General features: G+C 44.4%; 1 protein-coding gene across 3 annotated transcripts in view; it reads right to left on the bottom strand.

Annotated features, from left to right (window-relative positions):
• Positions 1 to 16,697, bottom strand: part of CCND2 (cyclin D2) — a 40,234-nt gene that overhangs the window by 11,544 nt on the left and 11,993 nt on the right. For all 3 annotated transcript variants that reach the window (XR_005828069.1, XM_040595583.1, XM_040595582.1), the window contains one exon: positions 10,533 to 10,663. Coding sequence is in view for 2 of the 3 variants with exons in the window: in XM_040595583.1 (XP_040451517.1) it covers positions 10,533 to 10,663 (131 nt within the window). In the remaining variant the exon portion in view is untranslated. The remainder of the gene's footprint in view (positions 1 to 10,532; positions 10,664 to 16,697) is intronic.

Consider the following 16,697-nt stretch of genomic DNA (forward strand, 5'->3'; position numbering starts at 1 on the left):
TGCTAATAGGAGAGGGCTATCACAAGAAGGTAGAACACTTCAGCCATGCATCTTTAATCTCTTTCTCCATTTTTAATCAATGCAGAGCTTCTGTGACCATAAGGAAACTGCAGCTGTGCATTCATTGCACTTAATCCCATGATGACAACCACTCTAAACCAGGTTTAAGACACCAGATTAATTTCACAGCCAAGCAGGGCTGAGAAACGATAGCGCACCCCTGGATCCAAACTGGTCACGTAACACCCAGGTCTACCAGACTGTGCACTCCTTGTATCAGCAACCACCACAGCGCTGCTGCTCATTGACTCCAGCAGGCAGGGAGGCGTGCCGTGCAGAAGTGATGAACTTAGCTCTGATCTCTTCCACAGTCCCTCAGGACACAGTGCTTTTTTGTATTGTGGTTTTTAGATTCCCCTTCTGCATCTCAGTTTTGGTCTTCCCTGGGAGAAGAAATAAGAAAGCTTACACCAGCAAGCCTCCTGATGTTTGTTTGTTTATCGAAAACTAAATTTAGAGAAACATGCAGGTACGTGGAAACTGGCCTGAGTCTTGCAGCCACCCAGCTTTTGCGCATCCAAGACGGCACTTATTTAGGACTACCAGTGTCCAGAGAAAATGCATTATGGCAGCATTTAGTGAAGAAACCAAACACTGCAAAACTACTGTTTAACAAGGTTCCATTTTAATTCTGTTAAATGTAAAAATCGCTTAACTCTTGACAAGATCTTAGCTTTATGGTGAGGTGTCGTGCATCTGCAACCACAGAATAAGTAAGGCCAGCACCAGCCAAAGCGTGAACGAGTGAAAAACCTTTGATCAGACCAGCAAGAAACAACTGAAGAGAAGTGACACCACACCTGAGAGCCCCACCTTGGATGTACAGATGTCCAGCTGCCAAGAACTCAGCCTGGTAACCCAAAGGAAGTCGGCAGGGATCGGCACGCCCGCCATCACCACCACAGCCCAAGCTGCGCCGCGCTCAGACCAGCATCAAGGCAGAGTCATGAAATCCTGTGCAGTGCTGAGGCTGAGGACAATCCTGCTCAGCCACTGAGTGGGTCATTTCTTAAGGGCTTTCAAAAGCCAGACTGCAACCCTACTCTCCTCTACAATGAGCAGCGGAAGAGTAACAGTAGAACTGTTGTTATATATAACATATGCACACAAACACTGCAAAATATGAGCTGTAACTCTACTGGATACTTCTTGACGCTCTTGCATTTCCTGACCAGACTTAGGAGCCTAGATTCAAACCCTGGGTGCTTTCCTGAGTGCTCGAAGTCTCAAAGCTGGGAATGCTACAAAAGCCTTCTGCCATTTTTGTGTTACAGGGTGGTTGGTTTTCCACATACACATTCATGAGTTCACAAATAATGGTTAACACCCCTGATCTCTACCTCTTTCTTAAAACGAATCGCAAAATGGAAGCCAGAAAGGGACTTTTTTTAGGTGGAGGACCTGTTATGATAAATGGAAAGGATTCTGGAGATATTTGAAGTGACAACACTGTTCTCCGGTCATGCATGCATTGCTTGGATAATCTAAGAAAGCAGCAAGCAGACATGCATTAAAGCGTTGGGATTTACATAAATTCCAGCGTGGAACGTGTCATCTGTACTCCTAAATACAAAAGATGTCTGGATTCCTCCGCTGGTTCACTTTTAAGCCCCAATTCAAACCTCTCCAAAGCACATGCTTCATTGTTGACATAAACAGGGATTCCTTCCCAGAGCGGGGCCTTCGTGTGCCGAGTGCTGGCCTTTAGCTCGCTGATGTTCTCCAAAACAAGCGTCTGAAAAACTGCTGTGGGAATATCATGCCCATTTACTACATTTACTGTATCTCAGTGATCTCATATCTAATGGAGGCTGTTTAAAAACAGAAATATTTTCCCTCCTAAATGTGTCTATTTTTGCTACTATAACAAAGAGCATCAATTACAGATACGTCTCTATTTTTCCATCTGCAAGTGCAAAAAATAGTGATTTGCCGTTCCAAAGGGCATTTCATGCAGACTAACAAAAAAAAAAAAAAAACAAACCCCAAAGAAATTATCATCTATGCCAGAATTTCTCCACTTACTATTGCTACATTATTGTAATAATGCAATATATAAAATGACTAACAGGCACAATTTTCTATTGCTACATTATTGTAATAATGCAATATATAAAATGACTAACAGGCACAATTTTCTCTGCAATTTCTGTCTTTTCAGTACTTTCAACAGTGTACTTTCTAGATTCAGTTCCACTGTTTGCTTCAACAGTCAGTTTGTTGGTTTCCTGTTGCTCATGTGGGTATTTCTCATAGCAACAGGCCAGAACAATGTTTTCAGAACTGGAAAAAGTGAGAGTAAAGCCAAAACACTGGCAGGGTGATCCAGGGGCACATGCCATGCCTGAAATTATACTTCCTGCTTAATGTGACTTGGGATTTCAAGCTGATAATCTCTAACAGGTATATTTTGCAACTGTGAGAAACAAATTTACCCTGCTGTATAAGTGCCGCGAGCATTTATTGAAAAATGGGATTTTAAAAAAACTGTGACAACCTGCCTGCATTATACAAAGCCGTATGAGCCGAGCAAAGATTGCCCACCAGAGGTCGGGGGCAAGTCTCTGACCAGACTGTCCATTGGCGGCCCGTGAGCTCTGCCGGCGGCAATGCCTGGGCTGTGGAGCCGGTTCCTCGGGGGGCCTGGCTTCCTCAGCGCGCCGGCCGAGGCTGTATTTATGAATGGATCTGACGGAACTCCGCCATGAGCCCGCGGTGTAACTGCATCACCCCATTGTTGCTACACACGCACAGCACTCACTGGGGAACAAAAAGCTGAATGAAGCGGAGCAGCTGCCAACTCAGGCAAAGACAACTTAGGAAACTATCTCATTCTTCCTTTCTTTTGGAGGCTATTTTGTCTGTTGTTTCCTTGCATACAAAATGTGGTCTGCAACAAATAAGGCAGGATAAGATACAGCAAGTCCTGTTACTTGGTTCCAAAACCACAGGCCCTAAACACTACAAAGGAGGGAATAAATGGTTTATGTGCTGTAGGGACAATGTTCAAATGCTATCCATTCAAGATAGATTTCCATGATTTTATACTGTGGCTCAACAGAAACTGAATTCTTGAGTGTGATGGTTCTGAATGTTGTTTCTGTGCAGAATTTACAGAGATCTTTTTGAAGGAACTTCGCAGACCTTGGGAGGAAAAAAAAATCCCAGCACTGACAGATGTAGCACATTTAAGTGGAGATATTTTCAATGCCATTTATTATGGATCCAGTCTTCTAAAACAGCCTGACTCCATATTTTCAAGGGCTCACAGCCAGCTGTTTCGACAAGATTTTTAAGAAAAGCTCAGTTCCTTTTCTCTTTCTACCTCAGGCCCTTAAATATGCTTTGGATTTTCAAAACCACTCAATACACACTAGTTCCCATCTGGGAACAAACTTTTAAAAACGACTTGTGCCCATGTACAAGCCTACACACTGGCTCTGCCTGAAAACCTTTCCCCAGCTGCTGACGCTGGGGAGGCAACCTTGAGAGCTGGGCTCTAGGAAGAAGATGCTCCTTACGTGAAAATACAACCCTCTCTACCACAGAGTGAACCAGGCTAGCCCTTCTGGCAGCTGTGGTACTACAGAGCTTATTACAGAAACAGCTACTAACCAGCTTATATCTAACCTTGCCAACTTTTGCCAATGGTGTAAGTCTGAACATTTTTAGTATAAGATAATTTCTACATTTCAGTGCACTCGGCCTCACAGAAAGAGGTTGAAAGGAACCTCTGGAGGTCACCTAACACAACCTTCTGCTCAAACTTCTGCTTTAAAACTTAGTTGTGTGCCTAATTCTCCCTGAGTTTACCTACAAAATACTGGTCCAAGGTGCTCTGTAACAGGTAAAGACCTCATCTACCTACTCCTGCCGTAGTTTTTTGAGGTCCTCAACAAACCTTAATGTATTTGTCCTCTGTGAGGAGATCTGGGCTACCAGAGAATGTAAGGACCTAGCACAGACTAAAGGGAGGTACAAGCAGTAGCCAGGCCAGGGCATGCATGCCCTGCACATGATTTATGAAAAAGCTCCCAGGCATGGCCGTTTCCAGACCCATGGCTAGTGAGCTGACACACTGATGGCTGCTCTTCCAGGAGGTGAGGAGATAGATTCGCCCCAGACAGGTTCTGTGGCAAAAGCAGAATATCAATTGCAATAACGTGCCCTACCTATTCAGCTACCCTTCCTCACATCCCGTAATTGTACTCAGCGGGGATGCTCATATCCTTTTCTGAAGCATGTGGCTCCACCAGGGACAGGATACTGAGTGCAGTGGATGCAGGTCTGGGGTGGTATGGAAATTCCTGACTTCCTGAGTTGTTTATTTTTCCATTGCAATAACCCACCAAGAGATGCACAGGGAGCTCACTGACTCCTGTAAGAAGGTCTCCTTAACTCTTTGCCCACCAGCCTCTCCTCTCCTCTTCAAGCAACAGCGAAGGAAATGTGTGGCAGCCTGCGGCAGCAAAACAAATCAGAACATGCAGTGCCATCCTGTAGAGCTGTGTGAAGGTGTGTGGGACTAGCACTTAATGACTCTTTGGGACAATAATGACCAGAAAAGGCAATTCAGCTATACCATGCAGAGCTATTTTCACTACCCCTAAGGCTGCTCAACTTCTCCAAGAGTAGCTCCTTGCTATTTTGGTAGGTGGAAGGAGTAATGAAACTGAGGTTTGCATGGCCTCATCACCATCTCTTCAAACTGTGATTCAACCTTCATCAAATGGCCCAGCGCAGCTATTTATCAGAAATAACTGTTATCGCTAGAATGACACTGGCAGAATGCCTTGTACTATCTTGTCTAAAGTCTGGAGCATTGCTTTGGATTCATACAGGGATAGCCAACACCAATGTGTTTTTGAAAGATAGACTCGTGTGTTGGTTGTTTGCCTATCCAACAGCTGGGTTCTAAATTAAATGCTGTTTATTAATAACATATTTTTGGTCTAGTTTTAATGAAACTTCCATTAAAAACATTATAGAGCTAAATGCCAAACTCCAGTCTCAGTTACACCACTGTAAATCTAAAATAACTCCATTGATTTTGGCCTCCTGGTTTATGCTGCTATTTCCTAGCAAACAGATAGCACCCTCAAATTATCATTATAAAACAGTAAAAGCTCAGAAAAATCTCATTGCAGTTAAGTTGCATCAGGATTTCATTATCATTCTCTATTTTTATATGCTTGCAACTTTGAAGCTGAAATTTTTCATGCTTCACATCAGACAGTGACATATTTTGGAAAGCCAATAAGCAAGTCCCATCATCTTGTTTCCATGCTAAGCAATCACACACACCAAAAGAAAAAGCAGCAGAAGCCCCTGGGACCCTCTGGTTGGGAAGGACTCTCCCCCAGCTCTGCGGTTTCCTATGGGCTACCAGAAGGCACGGTGGGAGCAAGTTTTTCTTCTGCAGAACTGCTATTTCTGTGAATTCCCTCGCTTTTCCGCTGCATGATACTCCTGAAGCCTAGGAACTCTCATTTCTTCCTCTTCCCTAACCTTCTCTTTGAAAACAAAATCATTCACACAGTGATGATGTGTAGAGGAATGAAGCTGGGTTAATTAGCATTGATAATAGATAACTGTGGGCTGGCTTCAGGGGTGGTGGTTTGGCTGATGTAGATAAGGAGCAGGTGTGGCTGGTTAAGTTAAGAGGTTGGGCAGCTGAGGAAGAGAGAGGGGCCAAGGAAGAGGGTGCCCTGGGTGAGGAAGGACAAGGAGAAGGCAGCAGAGGGACTGGCATGAAGAGTATGTTGGTATGAGATGGTAAAAAGACCTTGTTGCAGCTTGATAGTTTGGAGAGTGCTGCAACAATGATGAATTAATTGTGTCACTGCAGGAACAGCTCTCGGGCATCTGAAATTAGGAAGTGAGAGAACTGAAGCTGTTCATTCAACTTTAATTAAATATCAGCATAAAATGTATTACAATAGTCTTTACTCTTCATTAACACAGCCCTGGGATAACTTGTACACAATCTTTTACTAATCTACGTTTTACAGATGAAGCTGATATTACTACCTATTGCTAAGACTGCTCCATACTTCTCTGAGACCCTGTCTTCAGTTGCTTATCTCTAAGCTTTAACATGTGGGATGGAAGTTAGTTTCTACCAAAATATTTCTCCCATTTCCAAATAGCTGGCTAATGAAAAAGACACTATTTTGCCCAAGTTAGAAGTTCTGGCCACCTATGGTTGGGCTGAGACTTCACAGCTTGCAGGTGATGGATTTTGAGTTAAGGCTACCACTACCACAAGAACAGAAATGTCTTGGAAAAAATGACAGCACCTGTAACTTCTGCAAAAACTTAAATTTTTCAGCAATTAAATTATCCAGAAGCTCCTTTTGTCCTGAGTGTGCTCTGACCTGGGGGTCAAGCAAGACTCTTCTCCACAGTCTGTGCTGCTGTGGGCTGAGACCAGGAGCAAAGGGAAGAAAGCTTGTCTCTACCCAGCGCTGACAGACTCCTGGAGCAGAGATGTGACCAGTGAAACGCAAAGAGTTCTTTGTTATTTGGGAAGAGTGATTTTTTTTCCCTTCCCCCAAAGGCATATAACCTCAGTCAGATCTGGGAAGATTTTCACCAGGATGGCAAAAAGCACATTTCTGACAAAACCCCATCTGTTAAATTTCAAAGAAAAGGTGTGAAGAAATTTTCAATGCAAAAATCAGTATCTTTTTTTTTTTCTTCTAACCACTTAAGAACTACTAAGCCGTTTTGGCAGGTATTTTCTTTCAAACTGAAACAATCAGCATAGAAAAATTCAGCCTGAGACACAAAGTTTGTCCAGTCTGCGAGATGCTGCATAAAGGCCATACATTAAGAAGCACTGGGATGCCTAAGAAAGCCTCAGTATCACCTATAATAAAGAACATGAGCTTTAAGTGTGTATCTATAAGTATTAAATGAAGAGAATCCAGAAAAACTCCTGACAGCAAAAAGAGCCATGTATTCCCTTCCCAAGTGTCACTGTGTGTAGTATATGCTTGGGGAGTCAATTAACATGGCTCTACGACACCAAGGAGAAATAATTCCACCAGAAAAGCCACCCTACTGTGACTTTTCTTCCGCCCCTACAAGCCTTCACAAACATCCCCAGTACACAGACTGGGCATGGGAAGATCTGATGGGATCCCGATTCAAGCAGGGCTTCACAGGTAGAGCAGCAAGGCAGCAGCCAGCAACCAGAAACACGCAGAAAAGCGCAGCAGGAAAACCCATGGGTGTAATCCCTACTGTAAGGAGCGGCTGTATGAGCGAGCAGCTGCACCTTGCCTTGTGGGACCTTCTGAGCATCATCATCCCCATGCAGCACGAACTGCACTAACCCAACTGAACAGTGACTAAGGAACAGATTACTGCAGCAAGGGCTGCATCAAGAAGGGATACTCAAAATCCCTTTGCAAAAATGACAGGTGAGGGAGGGAAATGCTCTCCCCTGTGACCAGAGAATCAAGGCACAGCTAAGTACCTTGCAGGATCCCAATGATGTAGCCTTTCTGGCCCGTGTGTTGAGCTTGCTTGCCCTCACCTAAATGCTGAGTATTGTCAGCACCGTGCTGTCACTGCTACCAAACCTCCTGCCCATGCTGAAGAAGAGCTAGAAGGGACAAGAACCTTGTGACTGCACAGGGAAGCTCTTTAGAGGAGATAAGAACCACCCTGAACAACTCCCTGGAATCTCCACAAAGACAGAACCCAGCTACTCAACAGTTGATCACAACTCGCCAAACATCTAAAATACAGATATACCAGCAAGGGCTACCTTAGCATCTCCCTTCTAAAAAGTACTAAAAGACTGTGGAAACAGTATCGGAAGTTTTATCTGGAGCTTACCAATATGGGGAACACGGTCCAGTGATGGAAAGACTGCATGGCTAATCAGATGGCACAGGAACAAAGCAATAAGCTCTGCTGAGGGTAGCTGTTCTAGGTCTGGGGTTTGGTGGTGCCTCAGCACCCCTTGCTTCTGTCCTCAAAAAGGACCTTCCAAATGACTACCCAGGGACTTCTGTGGGCAGTGATGTGCTTCACAGCTGTGGAAGCAGGCATCAACCTCCTGAAAGCTCCCTCTGAACTTTCCAGTTATTCACTCCCCCTGCGCTCTGCAAGCCTCCCTGTCCCTCCCCTGCCACAGTAAGGGCTATTTGTGTTCCTGTTCCTCACCTCACACTGGCATTCTTTTGCTCTCATCATTATCCTTGTCCTGCTGACTACCAAGTTGGTCTGTCAGGCTGGAATTTGTAAAGCTGCAGTACAAGAACTGCCAACAGTGGTTACAGAAATTCTTCTCATCCCCATCTCCTGCCCTGTGCTAGTGCTCAGCTCTCCCAGCTGTCTGTGAGGCTGTTCTTGGAAATCTATCAGTGAACTGATTGGCTGAGAAAGCAAACAAGCCCCCCATACCCCCTAAATCCAAACCAACAAGTGGTTCTTCCCCCCTTCTTTAAGCTGGCTCAATTCCAGGATGGGCTCGAAACACAAGGATATGAACAGTTGTATGAGCATACATGAGCAAAAACATGCCTGAAAATGAGCAGCAGCCGAGCAGGAACAACTTCACCTGGCATCAGCATGTAACAGGGAAAATCACAGCAGTGGGACACCCATTCCATGGAGTTAAGACATAGAATTACACAAGAAGCTCCTAGTGGTTAGCACTGTTTTCCTTACTCTGTGGATATTCACCACCTTGGCTGAAGACAGCACCTTTGCTAACAGGATGTTAAGTCTCATTCAAAATCCTCATCTTCCTCTGACTGGTTTCTAATGCCCTTCTCACATCTGCCCACTCAAGAGTCATTTGCTAGATGCAGCATCCAGAACTCATCATGTTATATCCAGTGAGACAAACATCCAAGGAGAAAACTTCATTCAGTCAATAATGCCAGTATCGGTACCAGCAACAGATAATGATTGTTATCGACATAAATGAAGTAAACTTAATGTATTTATGCAGTCTAAATGTAACAACTGTTCAAACAAGCTTTGTGCACTACTTGCACCAGGCCACGCTGTCTGAATTGTTACATAGGATTTTTCTTCTTGCACGTTCCTGCTGCTTACTGTAATGTATCACCACTCTGTTTCTCCACACTTACCAAACAGACACAAATGAGCAACTATCTGTATAAAATTTTCATTTACACTGAAATAAATATGCTAAATTTCAGTAGCTACTTGATTTACATTATAATCATTCAGAACCGGAAATGTTCATTTTTCTGTGCAAAACCCAGTTCCAAGCAAAAGAAATGGGAAGCCCTGGAACTGCACTTGAAAATCAGGATCAATTTGATTGAAAGAAAAAAAGAAATAGTGGAGTTCTTCCCTTTTTGGTTAAACTAGATTATTCCTATTTAACAAAAATGCAGAATATTTGCAGGAAATAATAACTGCACAGGGTATTTACTCTGCGAAGTAAAAACAATTAAAAGTTTTATAGTTAGCACATTACACATTGGAAACTGGCATTTTTATGGTAAAAAAAAAGCATTATCTTACTAGTGGCCTGCACTTCAGAAAGCCTCACTCATCTTCCTTCCTTTTGAGTGAATTTCATCATGGCAAAACATGTCAGCTTTGCAAGAGATGAAACCTGTTTATCCACAGACCGAGTGGTTTGGACCCGCAGGAGTGTAAGCTCTCCTGTGTCCCCCCGACACGGGAGCAGGCAGAAGAGGCACTACCCCTTGGGGAAGGCACTCCCAGCGCTCCTTTCGGTCCTCCCAGCTTCCTGCTGAGACTGCCACACAGAGCTGTCAGGTTTGGGTTTTTCTGGTGTCCCCAATAGAAGCTGACCCCAGATGAAAAAAATCACTTCTGAGTGAGTTTGTACACCACTGAAACGACATCAGATTCACCTGTCTTACTGATGACAGGACTTTCTGACAAGCCAAGAAACGCCTTTCATGGGGCGAGCTTAGTGAAGTTACAGACAAAAACTAATTACAGACAGCCTGGGTTGCACCTGCCTCACACTGTGCCAGTGCCAGAGGATTAGCTCATTATTCACTTCCTTAAAGTCAAGGATTTTTAGATGATACCTCAACAAGGGCCAGAAGAGCAGTTTCAAGTTGTGAACAAGGGACCAGCACACATACCGGTTTACCTTATGCCCTGGGGGATGCTGTCTGCCTGCTCGCTCCATCGCCCAAGGTGGTACCCAAGGCAGCTCACCCCTGTAGCATGCCTGACCATCAGCCAGGGCAGGCAGAGCACACTCTCCCCACCAAGCTGCTGGATAAAGCATGAATGAAAATCGATCCCAGGAGGCCAAGGCGCTTTAGACATTCAAAGCACCGCAACCAAGGTGCTGGGCCCACACCTGCAACCCACTCACTCTGGGAGCATGCCCCTCCTTCACTCCGCTGGGCTTTCAGGAACAGGCCGGGTTTGATGGCCCAGTTCTCCACCACGCCCTCAGAAGTGAAAGGAGAAGAGGAATGCAGGACACTCACCACATCTGTGTTCGTGATCTTGGCCAGGAGGTCCGTGAGGCTGTCCCCGTCATCAAGCTGAAGGCCACAGATGGCTGCTCCCACACTTCCAGTTGCTATCATTGACGGTGGGTACATGGCGAAGTTAAAATCTGCAAGAATAGATCTGGGAATTAGTCCAAGCCCAGACCAGAAAAGCTGCAAAACATCAGAGGCAAGCAACATAAAAAACCACACCCAAGAATAAAAAACAGGGAAGTAGAAGAAAGGGAAAAGTGCCACTCTTTTGGGTCCAGCGGAGCTCATTAGTCACACTGCTCATCACAAGCAGTCAAAGGAGGGGTAACAGATCTGCAAATTAAAATGGAAATGCGGTTTGGTCTTTTATTCTCACTGATGCATAAAATAAACCTGGACAATTTTTAATAGTCTTTCCTTAGTTTTAAAGAAAATGAAAGAGAAGAAGGAGGCCTTCTGTAATTTGTGTCAGAAATTTGGGTCTTGGTCACATTAGAGCTCTCTAACTGGAAAACTAACTGGAATAAGGTATCACAAAGGACCAAACTGAGATTTTTAGTCACGTCAGTTTTTAAAGACTTAATTAACTGGAGCATTTAAAGACCTGTCCGAGAAAGAGATTTTAATTAACAGTTCATCTTTACCACCTTTGCAATTAGGAAGTGAGAACACTTACAGCCCATAGCTACGTAATCAAAGAAAAAACAAAGATCGCATTTGTCATTACTATTTCTTACTAAACAAGTTGAAAATACATTTCAAAACTTCCACTCGCACATCTGTGGAAATGAGGAGAGAAATGGAAATAAAATTAAATGTTCTTGTTTACCTTTATAAGGCAATCTTACGGTTTATGATACTGCCACAGCCACCGGTTTACCAGGCATGTCTTACTAAATACCATTTTCAGGAGATTTTCTAGGTTACTAATATCTTCCTAAAATGAAACTTGGTTTGCAAGTTCTTTGTTTCAACAACAACTCATTAACAAATCCTTCCCCACCAGTTTTCATTTGGGGGGACTGGAGGAGAAGGAAGAGGAAACCCAAGTAATATTTAACATGAAATAAACCATGATCAATACATTCAGTCTATTTATAGAAACAGATTGTTACAGAAAACTGCCTTTCTGTTAAGGGCAGGTCCCAAATCCTCTGTTCACCCAGCACAAATTCTGTAACCCTGCTGATGTCTGCATAACTGTTCAAGTTTAGACACACAGAGCTGTTATCAGCCACCCAGACTCTGAGCTGGCAGATACTGCAATAGCTGTGGAGATGGCATGTTCCTCCCCAGACTGGAATACGTCACTGGGACCCGCAAGGAAAGAAGCAGTCAGGTAAGAATGGAACTTGGGTCATAACGTTCATCCAGATGAACTGAAGGGGGGATGTCAGATGGGGGAAGAGAAAAGAAGGAGCTGAGACCCTGACATGGACTTATCTGTCTCACAAAGCCACCAGCAGGTGACCATCTGTAAGCCCACTGTTACAGGCTGCTTCCTACCAGGGAACCTCAGCAGACATCATACTCTTTCTGAAAAACACTTCTGAAGGAGCAAATTCCCAGTGACTGAAGCAACAAATATGGACTGCCATTATTACAAAAATAGTAATTATGCACTATTGTAATAGTAAGAACCCACTGTAGATAGGAAAGCTGATGACTTTGAAAATTAAGTTATACTGCCCCCACTAATGAATGAGTCAACAGGAAAGCCTTGACTCCTACGCATCAGTGCAGGACCAGCCCTGAGGATGCTGATCTCAGCACGTCGAGGTAACATGAACTGCACTTTCGTATCAGAATCACTTTCACATTTACCTCACACGGATTCATACACACGCACACAAGGTGTAGCCCCATCCAGCCTGTAAATGGATGACCAAGGAAAACAGATAAAGTTACCTACACACAGCACATGCACTCCCCACAGAGCCTGCCCTATCCCCAGTGCCTCAGCCTGTGGTTGCACTTATCATCGGGCCAGACATCAAGACAAGGCCATAAATACAGTGGGATTTTAAGCCCTCAAAACTACCCTCATTTTATGCCGTTTTGCCTCTCTTCTTTTTGCCCAGATAGGTTTTGGTGTTTCCTTCTCTGGAGACATTCAAAACCTGCCTGCACACGATTGTGTGCAACCTGCTTTAGCAGGGGGATGGACTAGATGATCTCCAGAGGCCCCTTCCAACCCCGACCATTCTGTGATTCTGTGATTCTCATTCATTGCTATTGACGGGGGGGCCAGGACTCAGCCCTTGGTGACTGCTGCAGTAGCTCGTTCCTGTGGGTTGATCTGGTAGCCAGCATGATCGCTGGGCTACCAGTTTACAAAGTCCAATACGAAGAGCAGGAATGGTTAAAGGACTCCAATAATGAGAGGTTTTTATAAAGACTGTAAATGTTTATGGGCTTGTGTGACTGTCCAGTCTCCTCCTGGTCCGCCAGGCAAATAACAAACATCTATAAGATTTAAGAATGTTCAAATGTGAAATTTGCTCTCATCTACATACAGTGATTCATCAGCAATCCCACTAATCTCTTTAGAAAAGGGATAAATTAAAGCAGACTACGTCTCCGTGAGTCAGTTTCTCCTCTTGTGCACACTGCACTTTGCTTGGGTCTGTGGATGCCATGTGCTTGAATTAGTGTGAACGAGGCTGCGCTTGGGCCAACATGGCCCTAAGTTGGGAAGTGACTCCCACGTTTAACCTTTGGACCTGACAACCTGTCTCCTAGTTACGCATGGGAACTACAAGGTGGCAATGAACTTCCTATCATTTACCCCTCCTTGTCTCGACTTTGGGAAGATGTAATAAACAGATGACGTGACACCTCTCAATCTCTGCTGGTGTTTGGACAGTCCCTATGGAAGCTATGATGCAGTGGGCAAGAACCAAAGTCCATCCCCTCCCACACATCACTTGAGCCAGCAGCAGGGGGAAACGGACCCATGCAGAGGCCCAGATGGACCCACACCCTCATGCACAGCCACTGAGCCCCCACGGAGCAGCTTCACCCAGCCCTGAGCGGCTGGTGGGGAGATCCAAGCAACCTGGAGCTCCCATGTCTTGCTCTCAACACTCAGCACCGGCCAGGCACAGCGGGCTGAGTGAAGGACACAGATCCAGCCTGCCCTCTGAACTTCCTTGCCTCTGAGGGGCTTGCATCAAGACCTTCACATTATCCGAACACCAGTTTTCTCGTGGTTGATTTTGTATCTACTCCCAGAAGCCGTCTTCCTAGGAAGCCGAATAAAGAGCCACAGTGCCCCTGCCAACTAGCACTGCTGTAGGTCTGCTTCCACGTGGGGTCACATGCGAACATTTCTATGCCCAATAACCTTGTTAGTTCCCTTAATGTCATTCATAATGCAAATGAGACAGCGAGCAAATGGCCAGAGGCCCGGAGTGACTAAAGCTCAGCATCCAGAAAGTCTTACGTTGCCTCTAGCTCTAAACTAACTTCCCTCCATAACAAGCACCATAAACTTGGCTATCAAAGCTACACATGCCCAGTCTTTGTTGTACAACAGGCAGCGATTTGTATCACTGGCTTCTATTTTTAGCATATTAATTAACTACTGCAACTGGTGAGGCAAGTGTCTCCAACTGGAGAGTGTGGCGCCATTGTCTGAAGTCATCACCTCATCTCGCGCTATTGAAAATCATGGCAGTGACCCTCCTGCTGATATGAATTTAACCTGACATGCCCACAAAGGGATGGGGGGTGGTGCACCAATTTTGTGCACATGGTTCTCCACATCACCCTGGACCCTATTAGTGTGGAAAGAGCTCATTGAAAGAAAAGAAGCCACATTGTGCTGGGCCACCTAGAGGGTTGAATAGAAAAGGCTGAGGAAAAGAGCAGGCAGTGGAATAAAGGCCGTAATTAACATATTTCCATATTCAAGCAAAGCAATAACTACGTGAAATGTTTGTCAAGGTGCAACGAAAGCATAAATATTAAGTACCGTATCTGAGGGGATGCAGAACCCCCCGAGTCTCTTACATTCCATCGAGAAATTCAAACCAAGCTTTTTACATGTTGTTTTCAATTATAATCTTCTATCCCTGCTCCCTCCATGACAACAAACCAAGTCCCACCATCCTGACTCAGTTTTAACCCAGGTAAAACTGCCCCCAGTATTAAGTCAAAAGCTTGCCCTGAGCTTTTAAAAAATAAATATAAAAATAAAAGGAGGAGAGAGATGACCTAAACATTTGAAGCTGAAACATAAGCTTTTATTTTAATTTCTTGTTGGAGTTGATGAACCCTGAATTACAGAGAGAATCTTATAAAAGGTACTTCTTACTGGAAACCTGAAGCAAAGCTAAATCCTTCTTTTGGATGTACGTGCAGCCTTGGTTAACTGGCACACAGAGTCTGCACAGAAGGCATGGCTCTGACTCTAACTTTGTTGTGATTCATGCAATTCCATGAGAAAGTACAAGAGCCTTGTTTCTTGTCAGAGAAGCAGTGCAACAACATGTCGTCTATGAAAATGGGAGCACATGAACACTTGAAGGGAAGATACTGGGCTGTCAGAAAGCAGGACTTGTTTTACCTTCTATTTCCAGGCAATAAACACTAGCAACCGTCTCATTCCTGTTTTGGCATCAACTTTTTCATAAAGGACCTTAAAAACAAGGGGCCAATCTTGAACAACCCCACTGCCTTCAGTGCTGGAAATAAAAAAAGGTGATACAAGAAACACTGCCCTTTGAAACACGCCACCTCTGGACCACTCAGCCAGAGTTACCAAGCAAATTCAGGGTACCCTGAATCCGCACCCTGCTTGCAGACTGGAGCTCACACGGTCAGGGCATGAATGCATGCACGTGCCGAGGACATTTTTCTGCACGTGCGGCACATGTAATCCATGATCTAGGACCCTGCACACCGTGGCCAGGCTGTTTTGCTGGCTGTCTCCTGATCCAGTGGACTTCACTACCGCTGAGCCAAGAAAATGCAAGGTTGACAGTCAGTCTAAAGCAGGAGGGAACTGGAGGCAGGGACCCAGAGAGGTCCTGCAAGGGGAAGACCTAACTCACAGCCAATAAATAAAAACTGCCGGAAGGAAAAGAGCCTCACAAATATCTGGGCTGAACGTGCCCAGTGTGTCAAAGCCAGGTGGGAACTCTACTTTCTTACATGACCCTTGTTACTACTCTGGCTGCTGGCTGGTTTTTTTTAATAGCAGTTTTAATCTCTATAATTTGATAGAGGTTTCTTTCCAGAGTTGTGAATGTAGAATTGGAAACTGCTGTCTTGAGGAAGGTAATGCTTCTCACGGGGGCGGGGGGTGCGGGTGGGGGTGGGAAAGAAGGAATATTACCTTCATCAGAATAGAATCATGACAGTCATCAATGCTGGTGTTTAAAATGATACAGGTAATGGCCAAATTTTACCCAGCCTCAAATTTCACCCAGCCAATGTCTGACTGTACTACAAAGACAAGGATGGATCTACATTTAACCACCTAAGTTTAAAAGAAAGGTCTAAGGGAAGCAATATAAGTAGTGAATTTAATTCTTGTCTGTTTTGATCCAAATGCAACTCCAGTGTCAGTGTGCTACTTTTTTTTTTTTTTTTTTTACAAAGGCAGTTGGTTTTAACTGCATTGGCCATGTTTTTCTCTTGCTCTCATATTTCTACAAGACACTGCAACTTTTTCCCCATGTTAACTACTTCTGCTTTCAAAGGCAAAACCAGGTGACTCTTCAGTCCTTCAAAAAAGGGCATGGCAGTGCCAAGGACAACCAAACAAAAAACTCTCAAGTAAAACAGGATGCAGACCTGCTTCTGTTCTTTGAGTAAGCAAGACAGAAGACACCTAATTCTGTTCCTGGGCTAAATTAAGGCAAAATTATTTGGCCTTTATGCAAATGGGTCTGAAGTATCCTAAATGCTAATGCTCCATCATAACCACCCAAGTGAGGCAGAGACAGAAAAACACGTTGAACAGTCTATGTAGAGTATATGAGCACTCACTACAATACACTTATTAGCTGATCATAAACACTATTTCTGAACAACTGCTTGCACTTATTATTATTTTCACTTGTTCTACGTCTTCACAAAAGGAAGCAAAACCAAGGACCAGGATTCTGTTAGCACTTGAACCACCAAGAGGTCAGATCTGAGCTGGAAGGAAGGAGGACA

Source organism: Falco naumanni, chromosome 5 (genome assembly GCF_017639655.2).
Source record: "Falco naumanni isolate bFalNau1 chromosome 5, bFalNau1.pat, whole genome shotgun sequence".
NCBI classification, from domain to species: domain Eukaryota; kingdom Metazoa; phylum Chordata; class Aves; order Falconiformes; family Falconidae; genus Falco; species Falco naumanni.